Genomic DNA, 24,707 nt, shown 5'->3' on the forward strand with positions numbered 1-24,707 from the left:
AGAGCTGCAATAGAAGACCATCAAATGCTGACCATGAAAATCTCTGATCTTTTGTCTCAAAAGCAAATAAAACAATAAGAGAATCCACAAAGTTGTTTCTCAATAATTTTATCACAAATAGATGTCACGATAAATAATAGTATATTTGACATTAAAAAAAATGACCTTCACTGAAAATTGTGAACGATGGCGCTGAGAAAATCTTGTTAGAGTGGATGAATTATCAAAAAATAAAGACGAATGAAAGATGATGAAAAACACAAGATAATGAAACAGTAACTCATGTAATTAAATAACATTAACAAAACAATGTTTTAAATGTACCACTGTTGCTGTTATTATAATTTTATAATATAATTTTATTGGAAACAAATGCAGGTATTCTATTGTGTATATATATTTTATATATATATATATATATATATATATATATATATATATATATATATATATATATATATTTAAATTTATTTATATATCTGTCATCCCTGTTCTTATATTTTATTTTGTGTGTTTAGTTTATTTAGTCTATTCTATTTGGTGTCTGTAAAGTGTTTGGCCCTATTATGACAACAAATTTCCCCTTGGGGATTAGTAAAGTATATATCTATCTATCTATCTATCATATTAAAAACTAACTAATTTCTTAGGCCTCCGCTCAACAATTGCATACTCAAACTAAAAAGGGTTTATCTCTGCAACCAGAAGGGCTGTTTGAATAATGTTGTTATAATAAAAGCCACACATGTGATATTTAGTTCAGATGTGTAAATATCAGTCTATATGTTACTGGATTAAATGAAGATGGCACAAAGCAAAAATGTATAAGTTTCAGGTTTGTTTAAAATGAAAAAGCACTTTCAGTATGATTATCTCTCGGGAAGAATGCAGCTGAAAGTTTAATTAAAAGAATATCTCCCGAGAATTCATTGTTGCTATAAAATGCTCATAAAATGTAGAAATATTTTGTTATATAAATAGGATTATTAATCAAATGTCAAAAAATGTAATATAATAATATGAATAATAATAATAATAATATAAATTATAATTATAATAATATAAGAAATAAAAATAATAATAATAATATAATAACTACATTTTAGAACAATACCACATAAAGAGTTAATTTTAATATTCTGTGGAAAAACGTTGATTTGACCAAAATAATGTTTTTCTTTTAAGGATGTAAGCAATTTAAAGTTCTGTCCTTTGTCTTGTTTTTTGTTCTGTGAATTATGAAAATATTGTAAGTTTAATGTAATGAATATGGCTTCAACTAACAATTGTTTTCATTGATAACTGCTGATTGCTTTCTAAATTAATCAGATAATCGCTTTGTCTATTAAATATCAGGAGTAAAATACTCTGAGGTGACGTCTTGAAATGTTTTTTTTCGTCTCACTGACAGATATTTATTTCACATATACAATTGAGAAAGATAACAAATGTTGACATTTGACAGAACCTGGAAACAATTATTTTATCGGGTTTTTGTCTAAACAATATTGATCGATGATAAAAATATGTCCCATTTAATTTTCTCTAAATTGATGCGATATGAATAACTAATTGTTTCGGCTCTAATGTTTAGCTCAGTGTAAAATGTGACTTGCTTGATGTTTTAACTCTGCTTTGTGCTCTAGATGTGACTTTTGATCTCCTCCATGACACAGACCATCACAAATAAAAATAGAGAAGACAACAATTGCTTTGCTTTTGGCTTGAATGCATTTATTGATCGTTATGCACTGTAAGCTCAAGCTGCAGTCTGCGTCATCTCCTGCTGTCTATCGGTACTTCTCAGCCAGGGCCAGAGCCACGGCAGCCAGGAACTTGTCCATGGCCACGTGGATCTCAGGGGTGAATTCTTTGGGGAACATGATGGCCATGACCACGAGGATGCAGTGAGACAGAATCTGTGGAAAAAAAGTAATCACACAGATATTACATATATGGAGTTTTGTTTAACTCCCCACACCATCACACATGGGAGCTCTATGTAGATGAATACAACAGATGGACCTGTTGCATGTCTGGAACCCCATCAACAATCTAAGTTTCATATCACAGACTAATATCTTGTAATGACTTTAGCTCTGCACCTTGAAGTTGGCAGGGTCCACACGCAGAGTGAAGGCATGCAGCTCACTGAGGGCAAGAAGACCTCCTTTCAGGTCGTCGATTTTGCTCACAGCATCTGCAACTCCAGCCATCACAGTTACTCCGTGCTTCCTCACAGCGGGAGAGGTGGGGCTCAGGTCCTTCCAGTGGGAGAAGTAAGTCCTGGTCTGCGGGTACACTGTCAGCATCCTGGGTCACAAACAAATACAAAGTTATGCGTTTAGAAATGAATCAGTAAATGATGGAGCAGGTTGCATCACTCAGTTTGTGGTCATAGTTACCTGGCCACAGCATCGGTGCCGATGTCATCTTTCTTTCCAGACACTATAGCCCAGATGGCTTTGACTGCCTCCTTGTCCTTTGCAGTGAGACTGGTCATCTTGGCGGTTGAATGAGTGCTGAATGCTGTGATGAGCCCAAAATCAGAGGGTTTTTATGCTTGTAACAGAGTTGGACACACCCGGAACCTCCTCTAAGATAGCTGCAAGGCGTTCCACGTTATGCCGCAGCCCCCATGTGATAAACAACAACTATCTTTGTGGCTCTCCAGCTTCTTTGACTCTGATAAGATATTGTCAAATCATCAGAATTCAAGTGTGTATGCTTTAGAAGTTCAGTTTAACCTTTTGAAAACCAACCTATTTTTTTAGGTTTCTGCTTGAAATAACATACCCAAACTAAAAAAGGTGTATCTCAGCAACCACAAAGGCTATTTGCAAAATGTTGGTGTTAAACTAATGCCAACCCATGTGTGCTTTTGTTCAGAAGTGTAGATATTAGTATATTTTTTACTGGTTAAGAGTAAATATAGATGAAAGACAGCAAAAGTTGAATTTTCTGGTTCGCCTAGAAAAGAAAATAACTTTCAGGATGATTATCTCTTTGAAGAATGCAGAGCAAAGGTGTAAAACCACAGAGATCATAGCACACTATTGGACCAGTCTCTCTGCAAAGTTTGACTTTGAAAAAGTAAAGCAGAACAAAGTTAGAGAGGTTTTAGTACAGATTACTAATTAGGCGAAATGGGCATTTGGGCACCATCTGTGCAATTTTAATTTTACCTTGTACCAAACCATATATTTCACTTGTATGTTGACATCTATTGCTTCTGTCCATCTGGGGGAGAGGGATCCTCCTCTGTTGCTCTCCTGAAGGTTTCTTCCCTTTTTTCCCTGTCAAAGGTTATTTTTGGGGAGTTTTTCCTGATTCGATGTGAGGTCCTGGGACAGGGATGCCGTATGTTTACAGATTGTAAAGCCCTCTGAGGCAAATTTGTAATTTGTGATATTGGGCTATACAAAATAAACTGAATTGAATTGAATTGAATGTTACTTATGGTGTTCAATACATCAAATACAGCAGACTTTGTTGATTAGAATTGATTAGGTGTAGAAGGCTTTTCTAAAGATGTTTAGAATCTGTGTTAAGTCATCTTGCTTTTTGCTATCTGGCTTTTTCTGATATCACCGAGCTACGGGTTGCTAGTTCCGAAAACGTGCTGAGTGGGCAAAATGATGATTATGATATTTTATTAATTCTTTCAGTTGGTGTTTGAGTTGTGTGGAAATGGCTTACTGATTATTGTAGCCCAAATTATATTGTTTAAGTTGATGTATAACATCAATATATTTGCTCATGTTTATTGTAATGCTATACACAATCTAACTATAATGTGTAAATCGTCCCCCAATTGGGGACCATGGTTTTTAAAAGGTTAAAAGTTATTCTGAAACAGTGGTGGAAGGAGTATTCAGATATTTTATTTAATAATTTTTATTTATATAAATGTTCATAAGTAGCATCGAAATATACTTAAAGTACCAAAAGTTTAAAAAACGGGAAAATGCCCCATTTAAGATTCATGATTATTATTTCACTGTGTTATAATCATTGATGTGATGAAGTGTTCTTTATTAATAAAGGTGGGCTGATTTTAAAGACTTTATAATGCTGTGTAGCTTGATCTATTTTATTATAATTAATAGGTCTGTTTTTTAGTGTTTGCATTGAAGCTACATCTGTAGAGTAACTAAGCTTGTCAAATTAATGTAGTGAAGTAAAAATAGGCCGACAATACTTGGCTTTAAAATGTAATTAGTATAAGTAGAAAGTAGAATGGAAGTAGTACCTCAAAACTGTGATTAAATACAGTAATTGATAAAGACTTTCTTAATAAATATAATGAACTATAGTGGGGTAGATGATACATTAAAATATAACATAAAGCAGAAAAACCATAAAAATGATTGGTCAATTATATATTATATTGTGTTGTTTGCACTAATTGCCCTCGATGGACTGGCGGCCTGTCCAGGGTGTCCCCTGCCTTCGCCCTATGTCAGCTGGGATAGGCTCCAGCACCCCCGCGACCCTAATGAGGATAAGCGGTATTGAAAATGGATGGATGTTTGCACTAATATAATATATAAGAGGAGCTAATCATATGGGGCATATTACTAATATGACTCTCTTTGTATGTGTGCGTGTGTGTGTGTGTGTGTGTGTGTGTGTGTGTGTGTGTGTGTGAGAGAGAGTGTGTGTGTGTTTCCAACTTTAAATGTCTTCAGTTTGTGATTAGTTCTACTTTATCATATACTATTTATTTTATTTGATCATTTAATATTAATAATACTAATGAATAAAGACAATTTCAGATCCTTTGACAGCAGAAATCCCTCATGATGTGCTGCTTGATGTTGATGGCCGATTAATAAATAAAAACAAACATATTCTAATGTTTGATGGAAGTTATCAACATTGTGCAGTTAATTTTAAAGATTGCTGTCCAAGGTGCTGATGCTGAGACCTCCAAGGAGGTCGTCCGTGTGATCAAAAGATATAAGAATCATCGTGGGTCTGATCCCCGTTGCATATTTTTATTGTTAATGGATCTCTGTGCAGCTTCAGAGGGGTAAATATACTTTGCAGCCAAACTATTTCTAGTTCTTGTGTCTCAGAGATACCTAATCTAGCTAGAGCCGAAACGCCCTTCTTTTATCATGGTTGCAATTCTATTACACAGAACTTGGCCGGCGCACCGCCCATCCAATCACATGCTTTTGGGAGGGGAGCTGGGGGGCTTTAAAAGATGCTTCAGTTGTCTGAGAGAGCAAGATCTACTGAGCAGCACAGGACAATCTAGAGCCGGCACAATGGTTCAATGGACAGACTTCGAGCGCGCCACCATCCAGGACATCTTCTCCAAGATGGACTATGAGACAGTGGGCCCTGCAGCTCTTTCCAGGTGAGTCTTAACTCGGCATTAACAAGGTGCAATTGAGAAGAAATCCTCGACTGAATATAAGGCTCAGGATTTCGTTCTGTCATTGTGCACAATGTGTTCAGATAATCACAAATGTTCATTTCCTCCCCATCTAAACTGTAACATGTATGTCTTTTTCCCTGCAGGTGTCTGGTCGTCTACCCCTGGACTCAGAGGTATTTCGGTAACTTTGGAAACCTCTACAACGCCGCTGCAATCATGGGAAATCCACTGGTTGCAAAACACGGAAAAACTATCCTCTACAGTCTGGAGCGGGGTGTGAAGAACATGGACAACTTGAAGGACACCTACGCCGAGCTGAGCGTGCTGCACTCTGAGAAACTGCGCGTGGACCCCGACAATTTCAAGGTAAAGTTGTGGAACTAATAAGCTAACTACTCATGTTTAACAATTAATCAAAAGACGACCAACCTTTCATGTTGCTGATGTTTCTGATGCTTGTTGTGTTCCAGCTCCTTTCCGACTGCCTGACCATCGTGGTTGCTGCTCAGATGGGGAAAACCTTCACTGGTGAAGTCCAGGCAGCTCTCCAGAAGTTCCTGGCCGTGGTGGTGTCCGCCCTGGGAAGACAGTACCATTAGAGAGCTGCAATAGAAGACCATCAAATGCTGACCATGAAAATCTCTGATCTTTTGTCTCAAAAGCAAATAAAACAATAAGAGAATCCACAAAGTTGTTTCTCAATAATTTTATCACAAATAGATGTCACGATAAATAATAGTATATTTGACATAAAAAAAAATGACCTTCACTGAAAATGGTGAACGATGGCGCTGAGAAAATCTTGTTAGAGTGGATGAATTATCAAAAAATAAAGACGAATGAAAGATGATGAAAAACACAAGATAATGAAACAGTAACTCATGTAATTAAATAACATTAACAAAACAATGTTTTAAATGTACCACTGTTGCTGTTATTATAATTTTATAATATAATTTTATTGGAAACAAATGCAGGTATTCTATTGTGTATATATATTTTATATACATATATATATATATATATATATATATATATATTTTTTTATTATTTTTTTTAATTTTATTTTTTTTATATATCTGTCAACCCTGTTCTTATATTTTATTTTGTGTGTTTAGTTTATTTAGTCTATTTCATTTGGTGTCTGTAAAGTGTTGGGCCCTACTATGACAACAAATTTCCCCTTGGGGATTAATAAAGTATATATCTATCTATCTATCTATCTATCTATCATATTAAAAACTAACTAATTTCTTAGGCCTCCGCTCAACAATTGCATACCCAAACTAAAAAGGGTTTATCTCTGCAACCAGAAGGGCTGTTTGAATAATGTTGTTATAATAAAAGCCACACATGTGATATTTAGTTCAGATGTGTAATATCAGTCTATATGTTACTGGATTAAATGAAGATGGCACAAAGCAAAAATGTATAAGTTTCAGGTTTGTTTAAAATGAAAAAGCACTTTCAGTATGATTATCTGTCTGGAAGAATGCAGCTGAAAGTTTAATTAAAAGAATATCTCCACAGAATTCATTGTTGCTATAAAATGCTCATAAAATGTAGAAATATTTTGTTATATGAATAGGATTATTAATCAAATGTGAAAAGTTTTATTATAATAATATAAAAAAATAATTATAATAATATAAGAAATAAAAATAATAATAATAATATAATAACTGCATTTTAGAATAATGCCAGATAAAGACTTAATTTTAATATTCTGTGGAAAAACGTTGATTTGACCAAAATAAAGTTTTTCTTTTAAGGATATAAGCTATTTAAAGTTCTGTCTTTTCTCTTGTTTTTTGTTCTGTGAATTATGAAAATATTGTAATTTTAATATAATGAATATGGCTGCAACTAACAATTGTTTTCATTGATAACTGCTGATCGCTTTCTAAATTAAACAGGCAAGGCAAGTTTTTTTATAGAGCACAATTCATACACAAGGCAATTCAAAGTGCTTTACAGCTACACAAAATTACAAAAAGGCAAATAAAATCATTCCATAAAAACATAAAAATAAAAATATATTAATTATATTAAAAGCGAAGCGTGCAAATAAAATACTTTCAGTTGTCAAATAGAACCGTTTTCAGCCTGCATTTAAACATTGTCAGAGTTGAGGCCTGTCTCACATATTCTGGAAGACTGTTCCAGATTTTCGTGAAACGCAGCCTCCCCGTGTTTAGTCCTGACTCTGGACCACCAGGAGACCACTCCCTGAGCTTCTTAGAGCCCGAGATAGTTCATATGGCTCTAACATGTCACACATGTACGTTGGTGCTACACCATGAAGAGATTTGTACACAAGCAGAGCTGTTTTAAAGTCTATTCTCTGAGCAACAGGAAGCCAGTGCAAAGACCGGAGCACTGGACTAATATGGTGGTATTTCCTGGTTCTAGTCAGGACTCGAGCAGCAGCGTTCTGGATGTACTGCAGCTGTCTTACAGCTCGTTTAGAGAGCCCAGTGAGCAGGCCGTTACAGTAGTCTAACCTGCTGGAGACAAACTCATGGATTAGTCTCTCCAAGTCTGGTTTAGACACTATTCCTTTGATTTTGGCAATGTTTTTTAGATGGTAAAAAGCTGTTGATGTTATTGATTTAATGTGGCTGTTAAAGTTCATTTCTGAGTCCAAAATTACGCCTAGATTTCTAACCTGATTTTTAGGTTTTAGAGAGAGAGTCTCAAGGTGACTGATAACACTTTCTCTTTGTTTCTGTGGGCCACAGACAATGATTTCAGTTTTGTCTGAGTTTAGCTGGAGAAAATTGTTTTGCATCCACACACTGATCTGTTCGATGCAGTGACAAAGTAAATCTACAGGCCCATATTCACCTGCCGTCAGTGACACGTAGACCTGAGTGTCATCTGCATAGTTGTGGTAGGACACGTTATAGCTGCATATTAGCTGGCCTAATGGAAGCATGTACAGATTGAATAATAGGGGTCCTCGGATTGACCCCTGGGGAACCCCACAGGTCAAAGTCATTTGATCAGATAATCGCTTTGTCTATTAAATATCAGGAGTAAAAGACTCTAAAGTGACGTCTTTGAAATATGTTTTTTCGTCTCACTGACAGATATTTATTTCACATATACAATTGAGAAAGACAACAAATGTTGACATTTGACAGAACCTGGAAACAATTATTTTATCGGGTTTTTGTCTAAACAATATTGATCGATGATGAAAATATGTCCCATTTAATTTTCTCTAAATTGATGGACATTGAATAACTAATTGTTTGGGCTCTAATGTTTGGCTGAGTGTAAAATGTGACTTGCTTGATGTTTTAACTCTTCTTTGTGCTCTAGATGTGACTTTCAATCTCCTCCATGACACAAACCATCACAAATAAAAATAGAGAAGACAACAATTGCTTTGCTTTTGGCTTGAATGCATTTATTGATCGTTATGCACTGTAAGCTCAAGCTGCAGTCTGCGTCATCTCCTGCTGTCTATCGGTACTTCTCAGCCAGGGCCAGAGCCACGGCAGCCAGGAACTTGTCCATGGCCACGTGGATCTCAGGGGTGAATTCTTTGGGGAACATGATGGCCATGACCACGAGGATGCAGTGAGACAGAATCTGAGAAAAGAAAGTAATCACACAGATATTACATATATGGAGTTTTGTTTAACTCCCCACACCATCACCCATGGGAGCTCTATGTAGATGAATACAACAGATGGACCTGTTGCATGTCTGGAACCTTGTCAACAATGTAAGTTTGAGGATCACTTCATATCACAGACTAATATCTTGTAATGACTTTGGCTCTGCACCTTGAAGTTGGCAGGGTCCACACGCAGAGTGAAGGCATGCAGCTCACTGAGGGCAAGAAGACCTCCTTTCAGGTCGTCGATTTTGCTCACAGCATCTGCAACTCCAGCCATCACAGTTACTCCGTGCTTCCTCACAGCGGGAGAGGTGGGGCTCAGGTCCTTCCAGTGGGAGAAGTAAGTCCTGGTCTGCGGGTACACTGTCAGCATCCTGGGTCACAAACAAATACAAAGTTATGCGTTTAGAAATAAATCAGTAAATGATGGAGCAGGTTGCATCACTCAGTTTGTGGTCATAGTTACCTGGCCACAGCATCGGTGCCGATGTCATCTTTCTTTCCAGACACTATAGCCCAGATGGCTTTGACTGCCTCCTTGTCCTTTGCAGTGAGACTGGTCATCTTGGCGGTTGAATGAGTGCTGAATGCTGTGATGAGTCCAAAATCAGAGGGTTTTTATGCTTGTAACAGAGTTGGACACACCCGGAACCTCCTCTAAGATAGCTGCAAGGCGTTCCACGTTACGCCGCAGCCCCCATGTGATAAACAACAACTATCTTTGTGGCTCTCCAGCTTCTTTGACTCTGATAAGATCTTGTCAAATCATCATAATTCAAGTGTGTATGCTTTAGAAGTTCAGTTTAACCTTTTGAAAACCGACCTATTTTTTAGGTTTCTGCTCGAAATAACATACCCTCAGCAACCACAAAGGTTATTTGCAAAATGTTGGTGTTATAATAAAGGCAACCGATGTGTGCTTTTGTTCAGATGTGTAAATATTAGTATATGTGTTACTAGTTAAGAGTAAATAAAGATAAAAGACAGCAAAAGTTGAATTTTCAGGTTCGTCTAGAAAAGAAAAGCAATTTCAGGATGATTATCTCTTGGAAGAATGCAGAGCAAAGGTGTAAAACCACAGAGATCATAGCACACTATGGGACCAGTCTCTCTGCAAAGTTTGACTTTGAAAAAATAAAGCAGAACAAAGTTAGAGAGGTTTTAGTACAGATTATTAATTAGGCAAAATGGGCATTTGGGCACCATCTGTGCAATTTGAATGTTACCATGTACAAAACCATACATTTCACTTGTATGTTACTTCTGGTGTTCAATACATCAAATGCAGCAGTCTTTGTTGATTAGAAGAAGAAAAATGATTTTTTTTTTTTTAAATGCCAAAGATAAGCAACATTTAAAGAGCTAAAGCGATTCATGTTGCTGTGTTCTTTGGCTCATATCTCTGTGATGCTTTGGTGCAGAAGGCTTTTCTAAAGATGTTTAGAATCTGTGTTAAGTCGTCTTGCTTTTTGCTGTCTGACTTTTTCTGATAGCTCCGAGCTACGGGTTGCTAGTTCCGAAAATGTGCTGAGTGGGATGACTCCTCACAAAATGATGATTATGATATTTTAATAATTCTTTTAGTTGGTGTTTGAGTTGTGTGGAAATGGCTTACTGATTATTACCCAAATTCTCTTGTTTAATTTGATGTATAACATCAATATATTTGCTCATGTTTAATGTAATGTTTTACACAGTCTAACGATAATGTGTAAATCGGCCCCCAATTGGGAGCCATGGTTTACAAAAGGTTAAAAGTTATTCTGAAACAGTGGTGGAAAAAGTATTCAGATATTCTATTTAAATAAAAGTGCATAAATATATTAGCACCGAAATATACTTAAAGTTTCAAAAGTTAAAAAAACGGGAAAATGCCCCATTTCAGATTCATGATTATTATTTCACTGTGTTATAATCATTGATGTGATAAAGTGTTCTTTATTAATAAAGGTGGCCTGATTTTAAAGACTTTATAATGCTGTGTAGCTTGATCTATTTTATTATAATTAATACGTCTGTTTTTTAGTATTTGCATTGAAGCTACATCTGTAGAGTAACTAAGCTTGTCAAATTAATGTAGTGGAGTAAAAATAGGCCGACATTACTTGCCTTTAAAATGTAATGGAGTATAAGTAGAAAGTTGCATGGAAGTAGTTCCTCAATGCTGTGATTAAATACAGTAATGATAAATATTTTCTTTTTAAATATAGTGAACTTGTTGGGAGGATGATACATTTAAATATTACATCAATCATAAAAACCCTAAGCATTGTAGGCCAATTATATATTTTCTTGTGTTGTTTGCACTAATATATAAGAGGAGCTAATCATATGGGGCATATTACTAATATTACTCTCTTTGTATGTGTGTGTGTGTGTGTATGTGCGAGTGTGTATGAGTGTGTGTGTGTGTGTGTGTGTGTGTGTGTGTGTGTGTTTTCAATTTTAAATGTCTTCAGTTTGTGATTAGTTCTACTTTATCATTTTATGTTTATTTTTATTTGATCATTTAATATTAATAATACAAATGAATAAATACAATTTCAGATGGAAGCGTTTAACAGCAGAAATCCCTCTTGATGTGCTGTTTGATGTTGATGGACGATTAATAAATAAAAACAAACATATTCTAATGTTTGATGGAAGCTATTCACATGATCGATCAACATTGTGCAGTTGACTTTAAAGATCGCTGTCCAAGGTGCTGATGCTGAGACCTCCAAGGAGGTCGTCCGTGTGATCAAAAGATATAAGAATCATCGTGGGTCTGATCCCCGTTGCATATTTTTATTGTTAATGGATCTCTGTGCAGCTTCAGAGGGGTAAATATACTTTGCAGCCAAACTATTTCTAGTTCTTGTGTCTCAGAGATACCTAATCTAGACAGAGCAGAAACGCCCTTCTTTTATCATGGTTGCAATTCTATTACACAGAACTTGGCCGGCCCACAGCCCATCCAATCACATGCTTTTGGGAGGGGAGCTGGGGGGCTTTAAAAGATGCTTCAGTTGTCTGAGAGAGCAAGATCTACTGAGCAGCACAGGACAATCTAGAGCCGGCACAATGGTTCAATGGACAGACTTCGAGCGCGCCACCATCCAGGACATCTTCTCCAAGATGGACTATGAGACAGTGGGCCCTGCAGCTCTTTCCAGGTGAGTCTTAACTCGGCATTAACAAGGTGCACTTAAGAAGAAATCCTCGACTGAATATAAGGCTCAGGATTTAGTTCTGTCATTGTGCACAATGTGTTCAGATAATCACAAATGTTCATTTCCTCCCCATCTAACCTATAACATGTATTTTTTTTTTCCTCAGCTGTCTGGTCGTCTACCCCTGGACTCAGAGGTATTTTGGTAACTTTGGAAACCTCTACAACGCCGCTGCAATCATGGGAAATCCACTGGTTGCAAAACACGGAAAAACTATCCTCTACAGTCTGGAGCGGGGTGTGAAGAACATGGACAACTTGAAGGACACCTACGCCGAGCTGAGCGTGCTGCACTCTGAGAAACTGCGCGTGGACCCCGATAATTTCAAGGTACAGTTCCTAATGAGCTAACTACTCATGTTCAACAATTACTTGTTGCTGATGTGTCTGATGTTGTGTTCCAGCTCCTTTCCGACTGCCTGACCATTGTGGTTGCTGCTCAGATGGGCAAAACCTTCACTGGTGAAGTCCAGGCAGCTCTCCAGAAGTTCCTGGCCGTGGTGGTGTCCGCCCTGGGAAGACAGTATCATTAGAGAGCTGCAACAGAATACCCTCACAAGCTGATCATGAAAAGCTCTGTTTCTTTTGTCTCAAAAGCAAATAAAGCAATAAGCAAATCCACCAAGTTGTTTCTCAATAATTTTATCACAAATAGATGTCACGATGAATAATAGTATATTTGACATTAAAAAATGGCCTTCACTGAAAATGATGAACAATGGCGCTGATAAAATGTAGTTAGAGGGGATGAATTATCAAAAGAAAAGACGAATGAAAGATGATGAAAAACATAAGATAATGAAACAGTAACTTATGTAATTAAATTATATTAACAAAACAATGTTTACTGTTGCCTAATCAGGCCCGCCACATCATTTTACGTGGCCCGCGACGGCTTGAAGGACATATAATTCCCTTTTCTTAAAAAACATCATTTACTTTTATTTTGAAGGTAATTGTTCCTGCAGCACAGTGCCATCTGTTCCCAGTGTGGACAATGGTGAAAGGGAAACACAATCTGTCAGGAAACGTCCTATTAAACTGACACAAAAGGCATTAATGGGTAATCTGGACAATCTACAAAGGGCTCGGAAGGCCAAATATAGCTTCTGACTTTAAAAGGACAAAGCATGACAGCCAATACAAAACAGAGGTTCAATGTACTTTTGATAAGTATTACTCTTTGCAATGAAGCACAGGAACAGCATTCTCAACAGAAATAAAATCAAGCCAAAAAGGTCACACCATCTCAAGAACCAGCCAATCTTCATCTGTACAGATTCAGATAGAGGCAGAGAGAGCAGCACTTGAAGTTCGCGCTGCAGCCTTAAAGGAGAAGCATGAGCTGGAGGACCGAACTGAGTTTCTGAGAAAGAGAAAGGAAAAACTGGAGGTTGACATGGAAATGGCCGCCTTTGCTGCTAAATTAGCAATATTGAAGGATTCTGGTCACCGAGCTTTGTCAAATACCCAATCAGATGGAATGGAATCATACTTTGAAAAAGGAGAAAAGTTAAAGGAACTCTCTACCACGCTCAGTGGACATGCCAGAGTATATCATCCAACAACTTGTTATTGGATAAGCAAAGTAACATTTAATAACAACTCTAACTCTAATTTACTACCAGAGAAATTCGATTTTTTGATGGGGATCCTCTGCAGTACAGACCATTTATCAGAGACGTTGAACATTGTGTGGGGAGTAAAGCAAGTAACAGAGGAGATTGTTTGTATTTTTTGGATAAGTAAGAGGTCAACTAAAAGAGCTAGTGCGTAGCTGTCAGCATATGGCTCCAGACTTTCAATGTACTTAAGTATTGAAAGTAAAAGTACAAGTAAAGGCTGTTAATAAAAAAGCAAAGGGTCAGAATTTTGACAATTATGAAGTTTATTCTTTTAAGTGCTGTGGCCACCATGACCAAGGACAAGGAGTTGTGTTGAAAATAATTGGGTTGCCTGTGATCCATCCAGGAGCAACAATGTTCAACATAATATATTGTACATAAGTATACTTTTGCATCGACTATGAACTTATCATAATTCTCAGAAAAGCAATATGACACTATGAAGGAGTTGTAACAGTGCGTTTATAAGTATGCTCATTCCGACTAGAGGATGTAGAGGGCAAATGCATAATATTGTGTTCAGCAAAGAATATCAACATGATGCATCAGGTCAGTGTTTTGAGAAAGGACACCTGCCATGTAAACTCCTCTGGGCCTGATTTGAACACAATAGACAAAGGTTTTGCTCAAGCTGAATCTGCAATTGGGCGACTGCTACAATCATAACTCGATCAGATCATCCACAAACTGACTCAAATATCAAAACATGATCAATACTAAAGCAGCACCGAAAGTAACAACGCAGTCATTACTTGAAACTGACAAATGTCCTGTTCATCTTCAAAATAAGTTGTTTTTTAAAATTGCGAGAAATCAGTCTCGCTCTTTTTGTGCTGAAGATCGTCCTGCGATGCTAAATAGCCTTTCACGGGCCGCTGAGGCAGGTAGAGGTGTGTTCAGCTTCACAGACAGCTGTGCGCACAGCCTGCACAAAGCCTGTGCAGTTCAAATTGTAATGCTGCGCTCTCGCTGCTCCTGTAAATCCTATGGTGTGGTGGCTAGCTAACGTTAAGTTAGCTAACGTTAGCCAACTAGTGCTGCAATGATTATAGCTAAGATGACTCAAATTAACAACATCTCACAACTGTCAACACTTCTTCAGCTCACTAACTCGCTACCAGTCTGTTTACTACACTGATTGTCTCATTGATTTACGATAGCTAGCGAGCGTTAGCCTAACATACACCATGTATAGCTAAATTAGAATATCAGACACCTGTTTCCCCACCCCGCCAGATATATACTCCAATCCGGTGTTGGTCTTCGTCGCCATTAACAATTAGGGGCCGGTGTGTTGGAGTCATAATGTAGTTGTGTTGTATCTTTGAGAGAAACACCGGGTGAATTGGGACATGCAGTTCCTACATTTGAACACAGGGTGGCACAATAACATTGAAAGGCATATAGGTAAGTGCCTGCTAATGAGAACTGGTGTTGATGGGAAGCAAACAGTTTTTGACCGTGGTCGTGTCAACGTGGCCCTGTGTTGTGCTGTAACCTACATGTAGTGTATTGCAAGGGTAAGGACATTGCTAATTGTATGCTACGGTGTCACGGAGCAAGGATTAAAAGGATTGAAAGAGACACAGCGCTCTGGACAGTGAATTTGTTTGTGGTGGAACATGTTCTCCCCCTAGTGGCTTTAAGACTTACATTGGAAAAGTGTTAGGGCCTCAACAATCATGAATATGGCTGCAACTAAAGATTGTTTTCATTGATAACTCTGCCGATTGCATCAATTAATAAATTAATCGCTTCGTCTATGAAATGTCAGGGTTACAAGGCTCTGAGGTGACGTCTTGAAATATGTTTTTCATCTCATTGACAGATATTTATTTCACATATACAATTGAGAAAGATCACAAATTCTGTTATTTGAAATTTGAACCTGGAAACTATTATTTTATCGTGTTTGTGTCTAAACAATATTGATCGATGATGAAAATATGTCCCATTTAATGTTCTCTAAATTGATGCGATATGAATAACTAATTGTTTCGGCTCTAATGTTTGGCTGAGTGTAAAATGTGACTTGCTTGATGTTTTAACTCTGCTTTGTGCTCTAGATGTGACTTTTGATCTTCTCCATGACACAGACCATCACAAATAAAAATAGAGAAGACAACAATTGCTTTGCTTTTGGCTTGAATGCATTTATTGATCATTGTGCACTGTAAGCTCAAGCTGCAGTCTGCGTCATCTCCTGCTGTCTATCGGTACTTCTCAGCCAGGGCCAGAGCCACGGCAGCCAGGAACTTGTCCATGGCCACGTGGATCTCAGGGGTGAATTCTTTGGGGAACATGATGGCCATGACCACGAGGATGCAGTGAGACAGAATCTGTGGAAAGAAAGCAATCACACAGATGTTACATATATGGAGTTTTGTTTAACTCCCCACACCATCACACATGGAAGCTCTATGTAGATGAAAACAACAGATGGACCTGTTGAGGTCTGGACCCCCGTCAACGAGTTTGAGGAACACTTCATAGCACAGACTAATATCTTGTAATGACTTTGGCTCTGCACCTTGAAGTTGGCAGGGTCCACACGCAGAGTGAAGGCATGCAGCTCACTGAGGGCAAGAAGACCTCCTTTCAGGTCGTCGATTTTGCTCACAGCATCTGCAACTCCAGCCATCACAGTTACTCCGTGCTTCCTCACAGCGGGAGAGGTGGGGCTCTGGTCCTTCCAGTGGGAGAAGTAGGTCTTGGTCTGCGGGTACACCGTCAGCATCCTGGGTCACAAACAAATACAAAGTTATGCGTTTAGAAATGAATCAGTAAATGATGGAGCAGGTTGCATCACTCAGTTTGTGGTCATAGTTACCTGGCCACAGCATCGGTGCCGATGTCATCTTTCTTTCCAGACACTATAGCCCAGATGGCTTTGACTGCCTCCTTGTCCTTTGCAGTGAGACTGGTCATCTTGGTGGTTGAATGAGTGCTGAATGCTGTGATGAGCCCAAACTCAGAGGGTTTTTATGCTTGTAACAGAGTTGGACACACCCGGAACCTCCTCTAAGATAGCTGCAAGGCGTTCCACGTTACGCCGCAGCCCCCATGTGATAAACAACAACTATCTTTGTGGCTCTCCAGCTTCTTTGACTCTGATAAGATCTTGTCAAATCATCAGAATTCAAGTGTGTATGCTTTAGAAGTTCAGTTTAACTTTTTGAAAACCGACCTATTTTTTAGGTTTCTGCTCGAAATAACATACCCAAACTAAAAAATGTGTATCTCAGCAACCACAAAGGTTATTTGCAAAATGTTGGTGTTATAATAAAGGCAACCGATGTGTGCTTTTGTTCAGAAGTGTAAATATTAGCTTCATTGACTCTGATACGATCTTGGCAAATCATGGTTTAGAAGTTCAGTTTAAAAGTTCTTCTGAAACAGTGGTGGAAGAAGTATTAAGATATTTTACTTAAATTAAAGTACATAAGTATATTAGCATCAAAATATACTTAAAGTTTCAAAAGTAAAAATACCAGGAAAAATGGCCAGATTTCAGATTCATGATTATTATTTCACTGTGTTATAATCATTGATGTGATAAAGTGTTCATCATTAATAAAGGTGGGATGATTTAAAGACTGTATAATGCTGTGTAGCTTGACCTATTATATTATAATTACTGTTTTTATTTTTTGCATTAATGAGCTACATCTGTAGGGTAACTAAGCTTGTCAAATTAATGTAGTGGAGTAATAAAAAGAAAGTAGAATGGAAGTACTATTTTAGTAGTATTATTTTTTTCAAAACAAATGCCAAAGATAAGCAACATTTGTGACTATAAAGAGCTAAAGCGATTCATGTTGCTGTGTTCTTTGATTCATATCTCTGTGATGCTTTGGTGCAGAAGGCTTTTCTAAAGATGTTTAGAATCTGTGTTAAGTCGTCTTGCTCTTTGCTGACTTTTTCTGATATCACCGAGCTACGGGTTGCTAGTTCCGAAAACGTGCTGAGTGGGCAAAGTGATGATTATGATATTTTAATAATTCTTTCAGTTGGTGTTTGAGTTGTGTGGAAATGGCTTACTTATTATTGTAGCCCAAGTTCTCTTGTTTAATTTGATGTACAACATCAATATATTTGCTCATGTTTATTGTAATGCTATACACAGTCTAACTATAATGTGTAAATCGGCCCCCAATTGGGGACCATGGTTTTCAAAAGATTAAAAGTTATTCTGAAACTGTGGTGGAAGAAGTATTCAGATATTTTATTTAAATAAATGTTCATAAGTAGCATCGAAATATACTTAAAGTACCAAAAGTAAAAAAAAAACGGGAAAATGCCCCATTTCAGATTCATGATTATTATTTCACTGTGTTATAATCATTGATGTGATAAAGTGTTCTTTATTAATAAAGGTGGGCTGATTTTAAAGACTTTATAATGCTGTGTAGCTTGATCTATTTTATTATAATTAATACGTCTGTTTTTTAGTGTTTGCATTGAAGCTACATCTGTAGAGTAACTAAGCTTGTCAAATTAATGTAGTGGAGTAAAAATAGGCCGACAATACTTGCCTTTAAAATGTAATTAGTATAAGTAGAAAGTACAATGGAAGTAGTACCTCAAAACTATGATTAAATACAGTAATTGATAAAGATTTTCTTTTTAAATATAGTGAACTATAGTGGGATGGATAACCAATTAAAATATAATATAAAGCAGAAAAACCATAAGCATAGGACAATTATATATTCTATTTTGTTGTTTGTAATAACATATAAGAGGAGCTAATCATATGGGGCATAATACTAATATTACTCTCTTTTTATGTGTGTGTGTGTGTGTGTGTGTGTGTGTGTGTGTGTGTGTGTGTGTGTGTGTGTGTGTGCGTGTGTGTGTGTGAGAACGAAAGTGTGTGTGTGTTTTCAACTTTAAATGTCTTCAGTTTGTGATTAGTTTTACTTCATCATTCAATATGTATTTTATTTGATCATTTAAGATTAATAATCCAAATGAATAAAGACAATTTCACATCCTTTGACAGCAGAAATCCCTCTTGATGTGCTGCTTGATGTTGAAGGCCAATTAATAAACAAAAACAAACATATTCTAATGTTTGATGGAAGTGATTCACATGATCGATCAACATTGTGCAGTTGACTTTAAAGATCGCTGTCCAAGGTGCTGATGCTGAGACCTCCAAGGAGGTCGTCCGTGTGATCAAAAGATATAAGAATCATCGTGGGTCTGATCCCCGTTGCATATTTTTATTGTTAATGGATCTCTGTGCAGCTTCAGAGGGGTAAATATACTTTGCAGCCAAACTATTTCTAGTTATTGTGTCTCAGAGATACCTAATCTAGACAGAGCAGAAACGCCCTTCTTTTATCATGGTTGCAATTCTATTACACAGAACTTGGCCAGCCCACAGCCCATCCAATCACATGCTTTTGGGAGGGGAGCTGGGGGGCTTTAAAAGATGCTTCAGTTGTCTGAGAGAGCAAGATCTACTGAGCAGCACAGGACAATCTAGAGCCGGCACAATGGTTGAATGGACAGACTTCGAGCGCGCCACCATCCAGGACATCTTCTCCAAGATGGACTATGAGACAGTGGGCCCTGCAGCTCTTTCCAGGTGAGTCTTAACTCGGCATTAACAAGGTGCACTTGAGAAGAAATCCTCGACTGAATATAAGGCTCAGGATTTCGTTCTGTCATTGTGCACAATGTGTTCAGATAATCACAAATGTTCATTTCCTCCCCATCTAACCTGTAACATGTATGTCTTTTTCCCTGCAGGTGTCTGGTCGTCTACCCCTGGACTCAGAGGTATTTCGGTAACTTTGGAAACCTCTACAACGCCGCTGCAATCATGGGAAATCCACTAGTTGCAAAACACGGAACAATTATCCTGCACGGTCTGGACCGAGGTGTGAAGAACATGGACAACTTGAAGGACACCTACGCCGAGCTGAGCGTGCTGCACTCTGAGAAACTGCACGTCGACCCCGACAATTTCAAGGTAAAGTTGTGGAACTAATAAGCTAACTACTCATGTTCAACAATTAATCAAAAGACGACCAACCTTTCATGTTGCTGATGTGTCTCATGCTTGTTGTGTTGCAGCTCATTTCCGACTGCCTGACCATCGTGGTTGCTGCTCAGATGGGGAAAACCTTCACTGGTGAAGTCCAGGCAGCTCTCCAGAAGTTCCTGGCCGTGGTGGTGTCCTCCCTGGGAAGACAGTACCATTAGAGAGCTGCAACAGAATACCTTTTGTCTCAAAAGCAAATAAAACAATAAGCAAATCCACCAAGTTGTTTCTCAATAATTTTATCACGAATAGATGTAACGATGAATAATAGTGTATTTGACATTAAAAAAATGACCTTCAGGGGGAATGGTGAACAGTGGCGCTGATAAAACGTAGTTAGTGGATGAAGTATAAAAAAAAAAGACGAATGAAAGATGATGAAAAACATAAGAAAATGAAACAGTAACTTAACAAAACAATATTTTGATGTACCACTGTTGCTGTTATTATAATTTTATTGGAAACAAATGCAGGTTGCCTCACATTAAAAAACAACTAATTTTGTAGGCCTCCGCTCGACAATTGCATACCCAAACTAAAAATGGTTTATCTCTGCAAAGGGCTGTTTGAATAATGTTGTTATAATAAAAGCCACACATGTGATATTTAGTTCAGATGTGTAAATATCAGTCTATATGTTACAGATTAAATGAAGATGGCACACAGGAAAAATGTAAAAGTTTCAGGTTCGCCTAAAACTTCAGGATGATTATCTCTTTGAAAGGATGCAGCTGAAAGGTTTAATTAAATGAATAGCTCCACAGAATATATTGTTGCCATTAAATGCTCAGGAAACATAGAAATATGTCGTAATATGAATAGGATTATTAATCAAATCTTAAGTTTTCTCGGCCGAGAACGCAGGGCCACAGGTCGGACGTTTTACCGTTTTTCACTTAACGCAGATTTTCTTTCGCCAGTAGGTGGCGCTTCAACTATAAGTGAAAATAAGCTTGTTGATATCCTCAGGCCGTGACTTTTATCAAACATGACAAGTTTGGGGAAGATTCAAGCAAGTCCAGTTTAGCCAGTAGGTGGCGCTATGACAATGTGAACATATACACCCGTCATGTGTCTCTTACGTGAAGTCTAGACCACAATATGTAAATTTAAATGTAAAAAAAAGTGATGCAATAAATTAGCCCTGGCTTGGATGTGAACACAAGTCTCTGGGTCACAGGGCAAGCGCCACCAATCAGATGTAAAACCTGATGCCTTCACCGACTAAGGAGATAACATTAAATGAATAACGTGGAAAAGTGACAAAAACAAGCGAAAAATGCAAAAAATGTCCAAATTGGAATTATTGTAGTGCCCCCTAATGTTAAAATCGGACACACATTTTTTTGCATGTTACAGGATGTAATGTGCACATATACTGCAAGTTTTGAGTGATTAGTCCCAATAGTGTTATGAGCATTGAAAAGCAAGACACGCCCCTAAGAGGTTCATTGGTTCATATATCCTTACCACAATGAGATATCAACAACTTTTGATATATAGTAGGTCATCTGGTTTCAATTATGATCGATAAAGAGTTTGGTATGAATTGGACCCAGCGTGAAGGAGAAGTGGCCTATTATGTGTTTTTTTCACAGAATTCAAAATGGCGGAACATCTAAGTAGGCGGAGCTTAGGGGTCTGAGAGGCTTTTTTGTGTGAAAAATTTCAAGTCGATTGGACATTCTGGGTGAGAGGCATCGCCGGTCCAACTTTGAGGGCGCGCTAGAGAGCAATTCATTTTTTTGAACACTAATTTGACGTCTTTATCATACGTCTATTTTCACCAAGCCTGACAAGCTTGCCAAATTTTGTGAGTTTTGGGGTCTTGCAAGTACCCCCAATATGCGCCTAATGTTCTAAAATATAAAGCGGAATAATAATAAGAATCCTAGCAATTTCAATAATAATATAATATATAATAATTATTCATCCATCCATCCATTTTCAATACCACTTATCCTCATTAGGGTCGCGGGGCGCTGGAGCCTATCCCAGCTGACATAGGGTGAAGGCAGGGGACACCCTGGACAGGCCGCCAGTCCATCGAGGGCACATGTAGGGACATACAACCATTCACACCTATGGGCAATTTAGAGATCAATTAACCTGCAGCATGTCTTTGGACTGTGGGAGGAAGCCGGAGAGCCCGGAGAGAACCCACGCTGCCACGGGGAGAACATGCAGACTCCACACAGAAGGACCGCTCCGACAGGGAATGGAACCCGCGGCCCTCTTGCTGTGAGGCGACAGTGCTAGCCACTACACCACCGTACTAATAATAATAGTAACACTAACTCCTTTGTCATGGCTCACAGTTGTCACATGGATTGTAGAACAACGCCACATAAAGAGTTAATCTAATTTAATATTCTGTGGAAAAACATTGATTTGACCCAAATAATATTTTTGTTTTAAGGATATAAGCTATTTAAAGTTCTTTCCTTTCGTTCGTTTTCTAAAGTCTGTGAATTATGAAAATATAGTGAGTTTAATATGATTAATATGGCTGCAACTAATTATTGTTTTCATTGATAACTCTGCCCATCGCTTTTTAAATTAATCGATTCGTCTTTAAAATATCAGGATTAAAAGACGTTTTTCCTATAAATTTGAGAAAGATAACAAATTCTGGCATTTGTCAGTACCCGGAAACAATTAATTTAGTTTATTTTCCTAAACAATATTGATCGATGATGAAAATATGTCCCATTTAATGTTCTCTAAATTGATGCGATATGAATAACTAATTGTTTTGGCTCTAATGTTTGGCTGAGTGTAAAATGTGACTTGCTTGATGTTTTAACTCTGCTTTGTGATGTAGATGTGACTTTTGATCTTCTCCATGACATATACCATCACAAATAAAAATAGAGAAGACAACAATTGCTTTGCTTTTGGCTTGAATGCATTTATTGATCATTGTGCACTGTAAGCTCAAGCTGCAGTCTGCGTCATCTCCTGCTGTCTATCGGTACTTCTCAGCCAGGGCCAGAGCCACGGCAGCCAGGAACTTGTCCATGGCCACGTGGATCTCAGGGGTGAATTCTTTGGGGAACATGATGGCCATGACCACGAGGATGCAGTGAGACAGAATCTGTGGAAAGAAAGCAATCACACAGATATTACATATATGGAGTTTTGTTTAACTCCCCACACCATCACACATGGGAGCTTTATGTACATGAATACAACAGATGGACCTGTTGAGGTCTGGACCCCCGTCAACGAGTTTGAGGAACACTTCATAGCACAGACTAATATCTTGTAATGACTTTGGCTCTGCACCTTGAAGTTGGCAGGGTCCACACGCAGAGTGAAGGCATGCAGCTCACTGAGGGCAAGAAGACCTCCTTTCAGGTCGTCGATTTTGCTCACAGCATCTGCAACTCCAGCCATCACAGTTACTCCGTGCTTCCTCACAGCGGGAGAGGTGGGGCTCTGGTCCTTCCAGTGGGAGAAGTAGGTCTTGGTCTGCGGGTACACCGTCAGCATCCTGGGTCACAAACAAATACTAAGTTATGCGTTTAGAAATGAATCAGTAAATGATGGAGCAGGTTACATCACTCAGTTTGTGGTCATAGTTACCTGGCCACAGCATCGGTGCCGATGTCATCTTTCTTTCCAGACACTATAGCCCAGATGGCTTTGACTGCCTCCTTGTCCTTTGCAGTGAGACTGGTCATCTTGTCTTCGTTTTTCTATTGTTGACTGCCGCTATCAGCTCAAACCGTGAGGGGCTTTATACTTGAAACAGAGCATGGACACACCCAGAACCTCCTCTAACATGTGCTGAGTAAGGTTGGCCACGTGGTGGGTCGATAAACACAAAACATTAAAATAAATCTTCCCATTATGGTTCTGGAACAAAAAGAATTATCATTGATATAATGATCATAGAAAAATGACATAATGAATATGAAAGAGCATATTTATGTATTATTTGTATAAACAGCTTTATCTAAATGTGAGCGATAACTCCAGAATGGTTCATAGTGTCTGTCTAAAATGTTTCAGGATACATAGACCTAACATATTGTAAATGCAGGCTCTGTAATCAAGTAATATTCATAGATTTGTTCAACAATGACTAGTCCTTTTCTGTGTTTCTAAGGCTTAATTATCTTCACTGTGCTGCAGCCTTCAGGGAGGATCCTGTCCATAGAATAAACAGATAAGCTGTATTTCCAGCCTGTAGTTCAGCTGATATCCAAGCACACACATTAATGCTTTGCATAACCAGAAATTGGCTGTCAATTATGACCAAATAAGCAGAGTAATTGTTTTAGGGCTGAATGCTTTTGGACGTAGACAGAGCCGTCATACAGTTTGTTAAGATGCTCATCGTGGTCATGACCACAGTTAGTGCCGTCAGGTCAGTTCACATGCTATCTTGTGCAGAGAATAAAGTTAATGCAAGCGAAGTGATCTCATTTAACTATTGGGACACACACGCTGTTTGAAAGTCAACCTCTTTGCTTTGGCACAATGAAAAATAGCCGTCTCATTTCCGATTGGCTGTTAGGTGTCCTCTAAAATCCTCCATTGTCTCAAGCATGTAGTTCATGACAGCAGTGTGTTGGTGTCGACATGTCGTCATTTCGCTCTGTTATCTTAGCGACGCCTCCCAAAGACAAGCAGCTGTCGGAGGAAAACAGCTGGTGCTATGACAAGTGTTCTTCTTTGAGATGGTGAGAGTAGATCTCAGGCCTTCCAACAAGCCTTTCAAAATGCAACACATTGTTTCAGTCTTTTAAAGGAATGTAAACGACAATTTGCACAAATAACGTGAGAAG

At 38.0% G+C, this 24,707-nt stretch overlaps 7 protein-coding genes across 7 annotated transcripts; 3 read left to right on the forward strand and 4 right to left on the reverse strand.

Moving 5' to 3' along the window:
- Positions 1–1,708: 1,708 nt before the first annotated feature.
- On the reverse strand, positions 1,709–2,522 carry LOC117734609 (hemoglobin embryonic subunit alpha-like). Its single transcript, XM_034538795.1, has 3 exons — positions 2,406–2,522; positions 2,106–2,313; positions 1,709–1,919 (listed from the first exon to the last, which is right to left on the reverse strand). The coding sequence occupies exons 1-3, from the start codon at positions 2,501–2,503 to the stop codon at positions 1,791–1,793; spliced, it is 435 nt and encodes a 144-aa protein (XP_034394686.1). The 5' UTR covers positions 2,504–2,522; the 3' UTR covers positions 1,709–1,790.
- A 2,710-nt stretch (positions 2,523–5,232) lies between these two features.
- LOC117734607 (hemoglobin subunit beta-2-like) lies at positions 5,233–6,000 on the forward strand. The gene is made up of 3 exons (XM_034538792.1): positions 5,233–5,368; positions 5,533–5,755; positions 5,860–6,000. Exons 1-3 carry the CDS (start codon positions 5,277–5,279, stop codon positions 5,986–5,988), a joined length of 444 nt encoding a protein of 147 aa, XP_034394683.1. The 5' UTR covers positions 5,233–5,276; the 3' UTR covers positions 5,989–6,000.
- Positions 6,001–8,778: 2,778 nt separating this feature from the next.
- On the reverse strand, positions 8,779–9,600 carry LOC117734608 (hemoglobin embryonic subunit alpha-like). The gene is made up of 3 exons (XM_034538794.1): positions 9,487–9,600; positions 9,187–9,394; positions 8,779–8,989 (listed from the first exon to the last, which is right to left on the reverse strand). The coding sequence occupies exons 1-3, from the start codon at positions 9,582–9,584 to the stop codon at positions 8,861–8,863; spliced, it is 435 nt and encodes a 144-aa protein (XP_034394685.1). The 5' UTR covers positions 9,585–9,600; the 3' UTR covers positions 8,779–8,860.
- A 2,433-nt stretch (positions 9,601–12,033) lies between these two features.
- Positions 12,034–12,852, forward strand: LOC117734749 (hemoglobin subunit beta-2-like). Its single transcript, XM_034539013.1, has 3 exons — positions 12,034–12,175; positions 12,339–12,561; positions 12,636–12,852. The coding sequence occupies exons 1-3, from the start codon at positions 12,084–12,086 to the stop codon at positions 12,762–12,764; spliced, it is 444 nt and encodes a 147-aa protein (XP_034394904.1). The 5' UTR covers positions 12,034–12,083; the 3' UTR covers positions 12,765–12,852.
- A 3,132-nt stretch (positions 12,853–15,984) lies between these two features.
- On the reverse strand, positions 15,985–16,826 carry LOC117735474 (hemoglobin embryonic subunit alpha-like). The gene is made up of 3 exons (XM_034540115.1): positions 16,687–16,826; positions 16,387–16,594; positions 15,985–16,195 (listed from the first exon to the last, which is right to left on the reverse strand). Exons 1-3 carry the CDS (start codon positions 16,782–16,784, stop codon positions 16,067–16,069), a joined length of 435 nt encoding a protein of 144 aa, XP_034396006.1. The 5' UTR covers positions 16,785–16,826; the 3' UTR covers positions 15,985–16,066.
- Positions 16,827–19,337: 2,511 nt separating this feature from the next.
- LOC117735509 (hemoglobin subunit beta-2) lies at positions 19,338–20,129 on the forward strand. The gene is made up of 3 exons (XM_034540168.1): positions 19,338–19,452; positions 19,617–19,839; positions 19,944–20,129. Exons 1-3 carry the CDS (start codon positions 19,361–19,363, stop codon positions 20,070–20,072), a joined length of 444 nt encoding a protein of 147 aa, XP_034396059.1. The 5' UTR covers positions 19,338–19,360; the 3' UTR covers positions 20,073–20,129.
- A 2,668-nt stretch (positions 20,130–22,797) lies between these two features.
- Positions 22,798–23,636, reverse strand: LOC117735441 (hemoglobin embryonic subunit alpha-like). The gene is made up of 3 exons (XM_034540065.1): positions 23,500–23,636; positions 23,200–23,407; positions 22,798–23,008 (listed from the first exon to the last, which is right to left on the reverse strand). The coding sequence occupies exons 1-3, from the start codon at positions 23,595–23,597 to the stop codon at positions 22,880–22,882; spliced, it is 435 nt and encodes a 144-aa protein (XP_034395956.1). The 5' UTR covers positions 23,598–23,636; the 3' UTR covers positions 22,798–22,879.
- Positions 23,637–24,707: the final 1,071 nt, after the last annotated feature.

Source organism: Cyclopterus lumpus, chromosome 8 (assembly GCF_009769545.1).
Source record: "Cyclopterus lumpus isolate fCycLum1 chromosome 8, fCycLum1.pri, whole genome shotgun sequence".
Lineage (NCBI taxonomy): Eukaryota > Metazoa > Chordata > Actinopteri > Perciformes > Cyclopteridae > Cyclopterus > Cyclopterus lumpus.

Coding starts and splice junctions, on each gene's coding strand:
- LOC117734608 (XM_034538794.1), bottom strand. CDS start 9,584: ATGACCAGTCTCACTGCAAAGGACAAGGAGGCAGTCAAAGCCATCTGG. Junction 9,395..9,486: donor GGCACCGATGCTGTGGCCAG/GTAACTATGACC, acceptor TTTGTGACCCAG/GATGCTGACAGTGTACCCGC. Junction 8,990..9,186: donor TGGACCCTGCCAACTTCAAG/GTGCAGAGCCAA, acceptor TTCTTTTCTCAG/ATTCTGTCTCACTGCATCCT.
- LOC117735441 (XM_034540065.1), bottom strand. CDS start 23,597: ATGACCAGTCTCACTGCAAAGGACAAGGAGGCAGTCAAAGCCATCTGG. Junction 23,408..23,499: donor GGCACCGATGCTGTGGCCAG/GTAACTATGACC, acceptor TTTGTGACCCAG/GATGCTGACGGTGTACCCGC. Junction 23,009..23,199: donor TGGACCCTGCCAACTTCAAG/GTGCAGAGCCAA, acceptor TTCTTTCCACAG/ATTCTGTCTCACTGCATCCT.
- LOC117735474 (XM_034540115.1), bottom strand. CDS start 16,784: ATGACCAGTCTCACTGCAAAGGACAAGGAGGCAGTCAAAGCCATCTGG. Junction 16,595..16,686: donor GGCACCGATGCTGTGGCCAG/GTAACTATGACC, acceptor TTTGTGACCCAG/GATGCTGACGGTGTACCCGC. Junction 16,196..16,386: donor TGGACCCTGCCAACTTCAAG/GTGCAGAGCCAA, acceptor TTCTTTCCACAG/ATTCTGTCTCACTGCATCCT.
- LOC117734607 (XM_034538792.1), top strand. CDS start 5,277: ATGGTTCAATGGACAGACTTCGAGCGCGCCACCATCCAGGACATCTTC. Junction 5,369..5,532: donor GGCCCTGCAGCTCTTTCCAG/GTGAGTCTTAAC, acceptor TTTTCCCTGCAG/GTGTCTGGTCGTCTACCCCT. Junction 5,756..5,859: donor TGGACCCCGACAATTTCAAG/GTAAAGTTGTGG, acceptor GTTGTGTTCCAG/CTCCTTTCCGACTGCCTGAC.
- LOC117735509 (XM_034540168.1), top strand. CDS start 19,361: ATGGTTGAATGGACAGACTTCGAGCGCGCCACCATCCAGGACATCTTC. Junction 19,453..19,616: donor GGCCCTGCAGCTCTTTCCAG/GTGAGTCTTAAC, acceptor TTTTCCCTGCAG/GTGTCTGGTCGTCTACCCCT. Junction 19,840..19,943: donor TCGACCCCGACAATTTCAAG/GTAAAGTTGTGG, acceptor GTTGTGTTGCAG/CTCATTTCCGACTGCCTGAC.
- LOC117734749 (XM_034539013.1), top strand. CDS start 12,084: ATGGTTCAATGGACAGACTTCGAGCGCGCCACCATCCAGGACATCTTC. Junction 12,176..12,338: donor GGCCCTGCAGCTCTTTCCAG/GTGAGTCTTAAC, acceptor TTTTTTCCTCAG/CTGTCTGGTCGTCTACCCCT. Junction 12,562..12,635: donor TGGACCCCGATAATTTCAAG/GTACAGTTCCTA, acceptor GTTGTGTTCCAG/CTCCTTTCCGACTGCCTGAC.
- LOC117734609 (XM_034538795.1), bottom strand. CDS start 2,503: ATGACCAGTCTCACTGCAAAGGACAAGGAGGCAGTCAAAGCCATCTGG. Junction 2,314..2,405: donor GGCACCGATGCTGTGGCCAG/GTAACTATGACC, acceptor TTTGTGACCCAG/GATGCTGACAGTGTACCCGC. Junction 1,920..2,105: donor TGGACCCTGCCAACTTCAAG/GTGCAGAGCTAA, acceptor TTTTTTCCACAG/ATTCTGTCTCACTGCATCCT.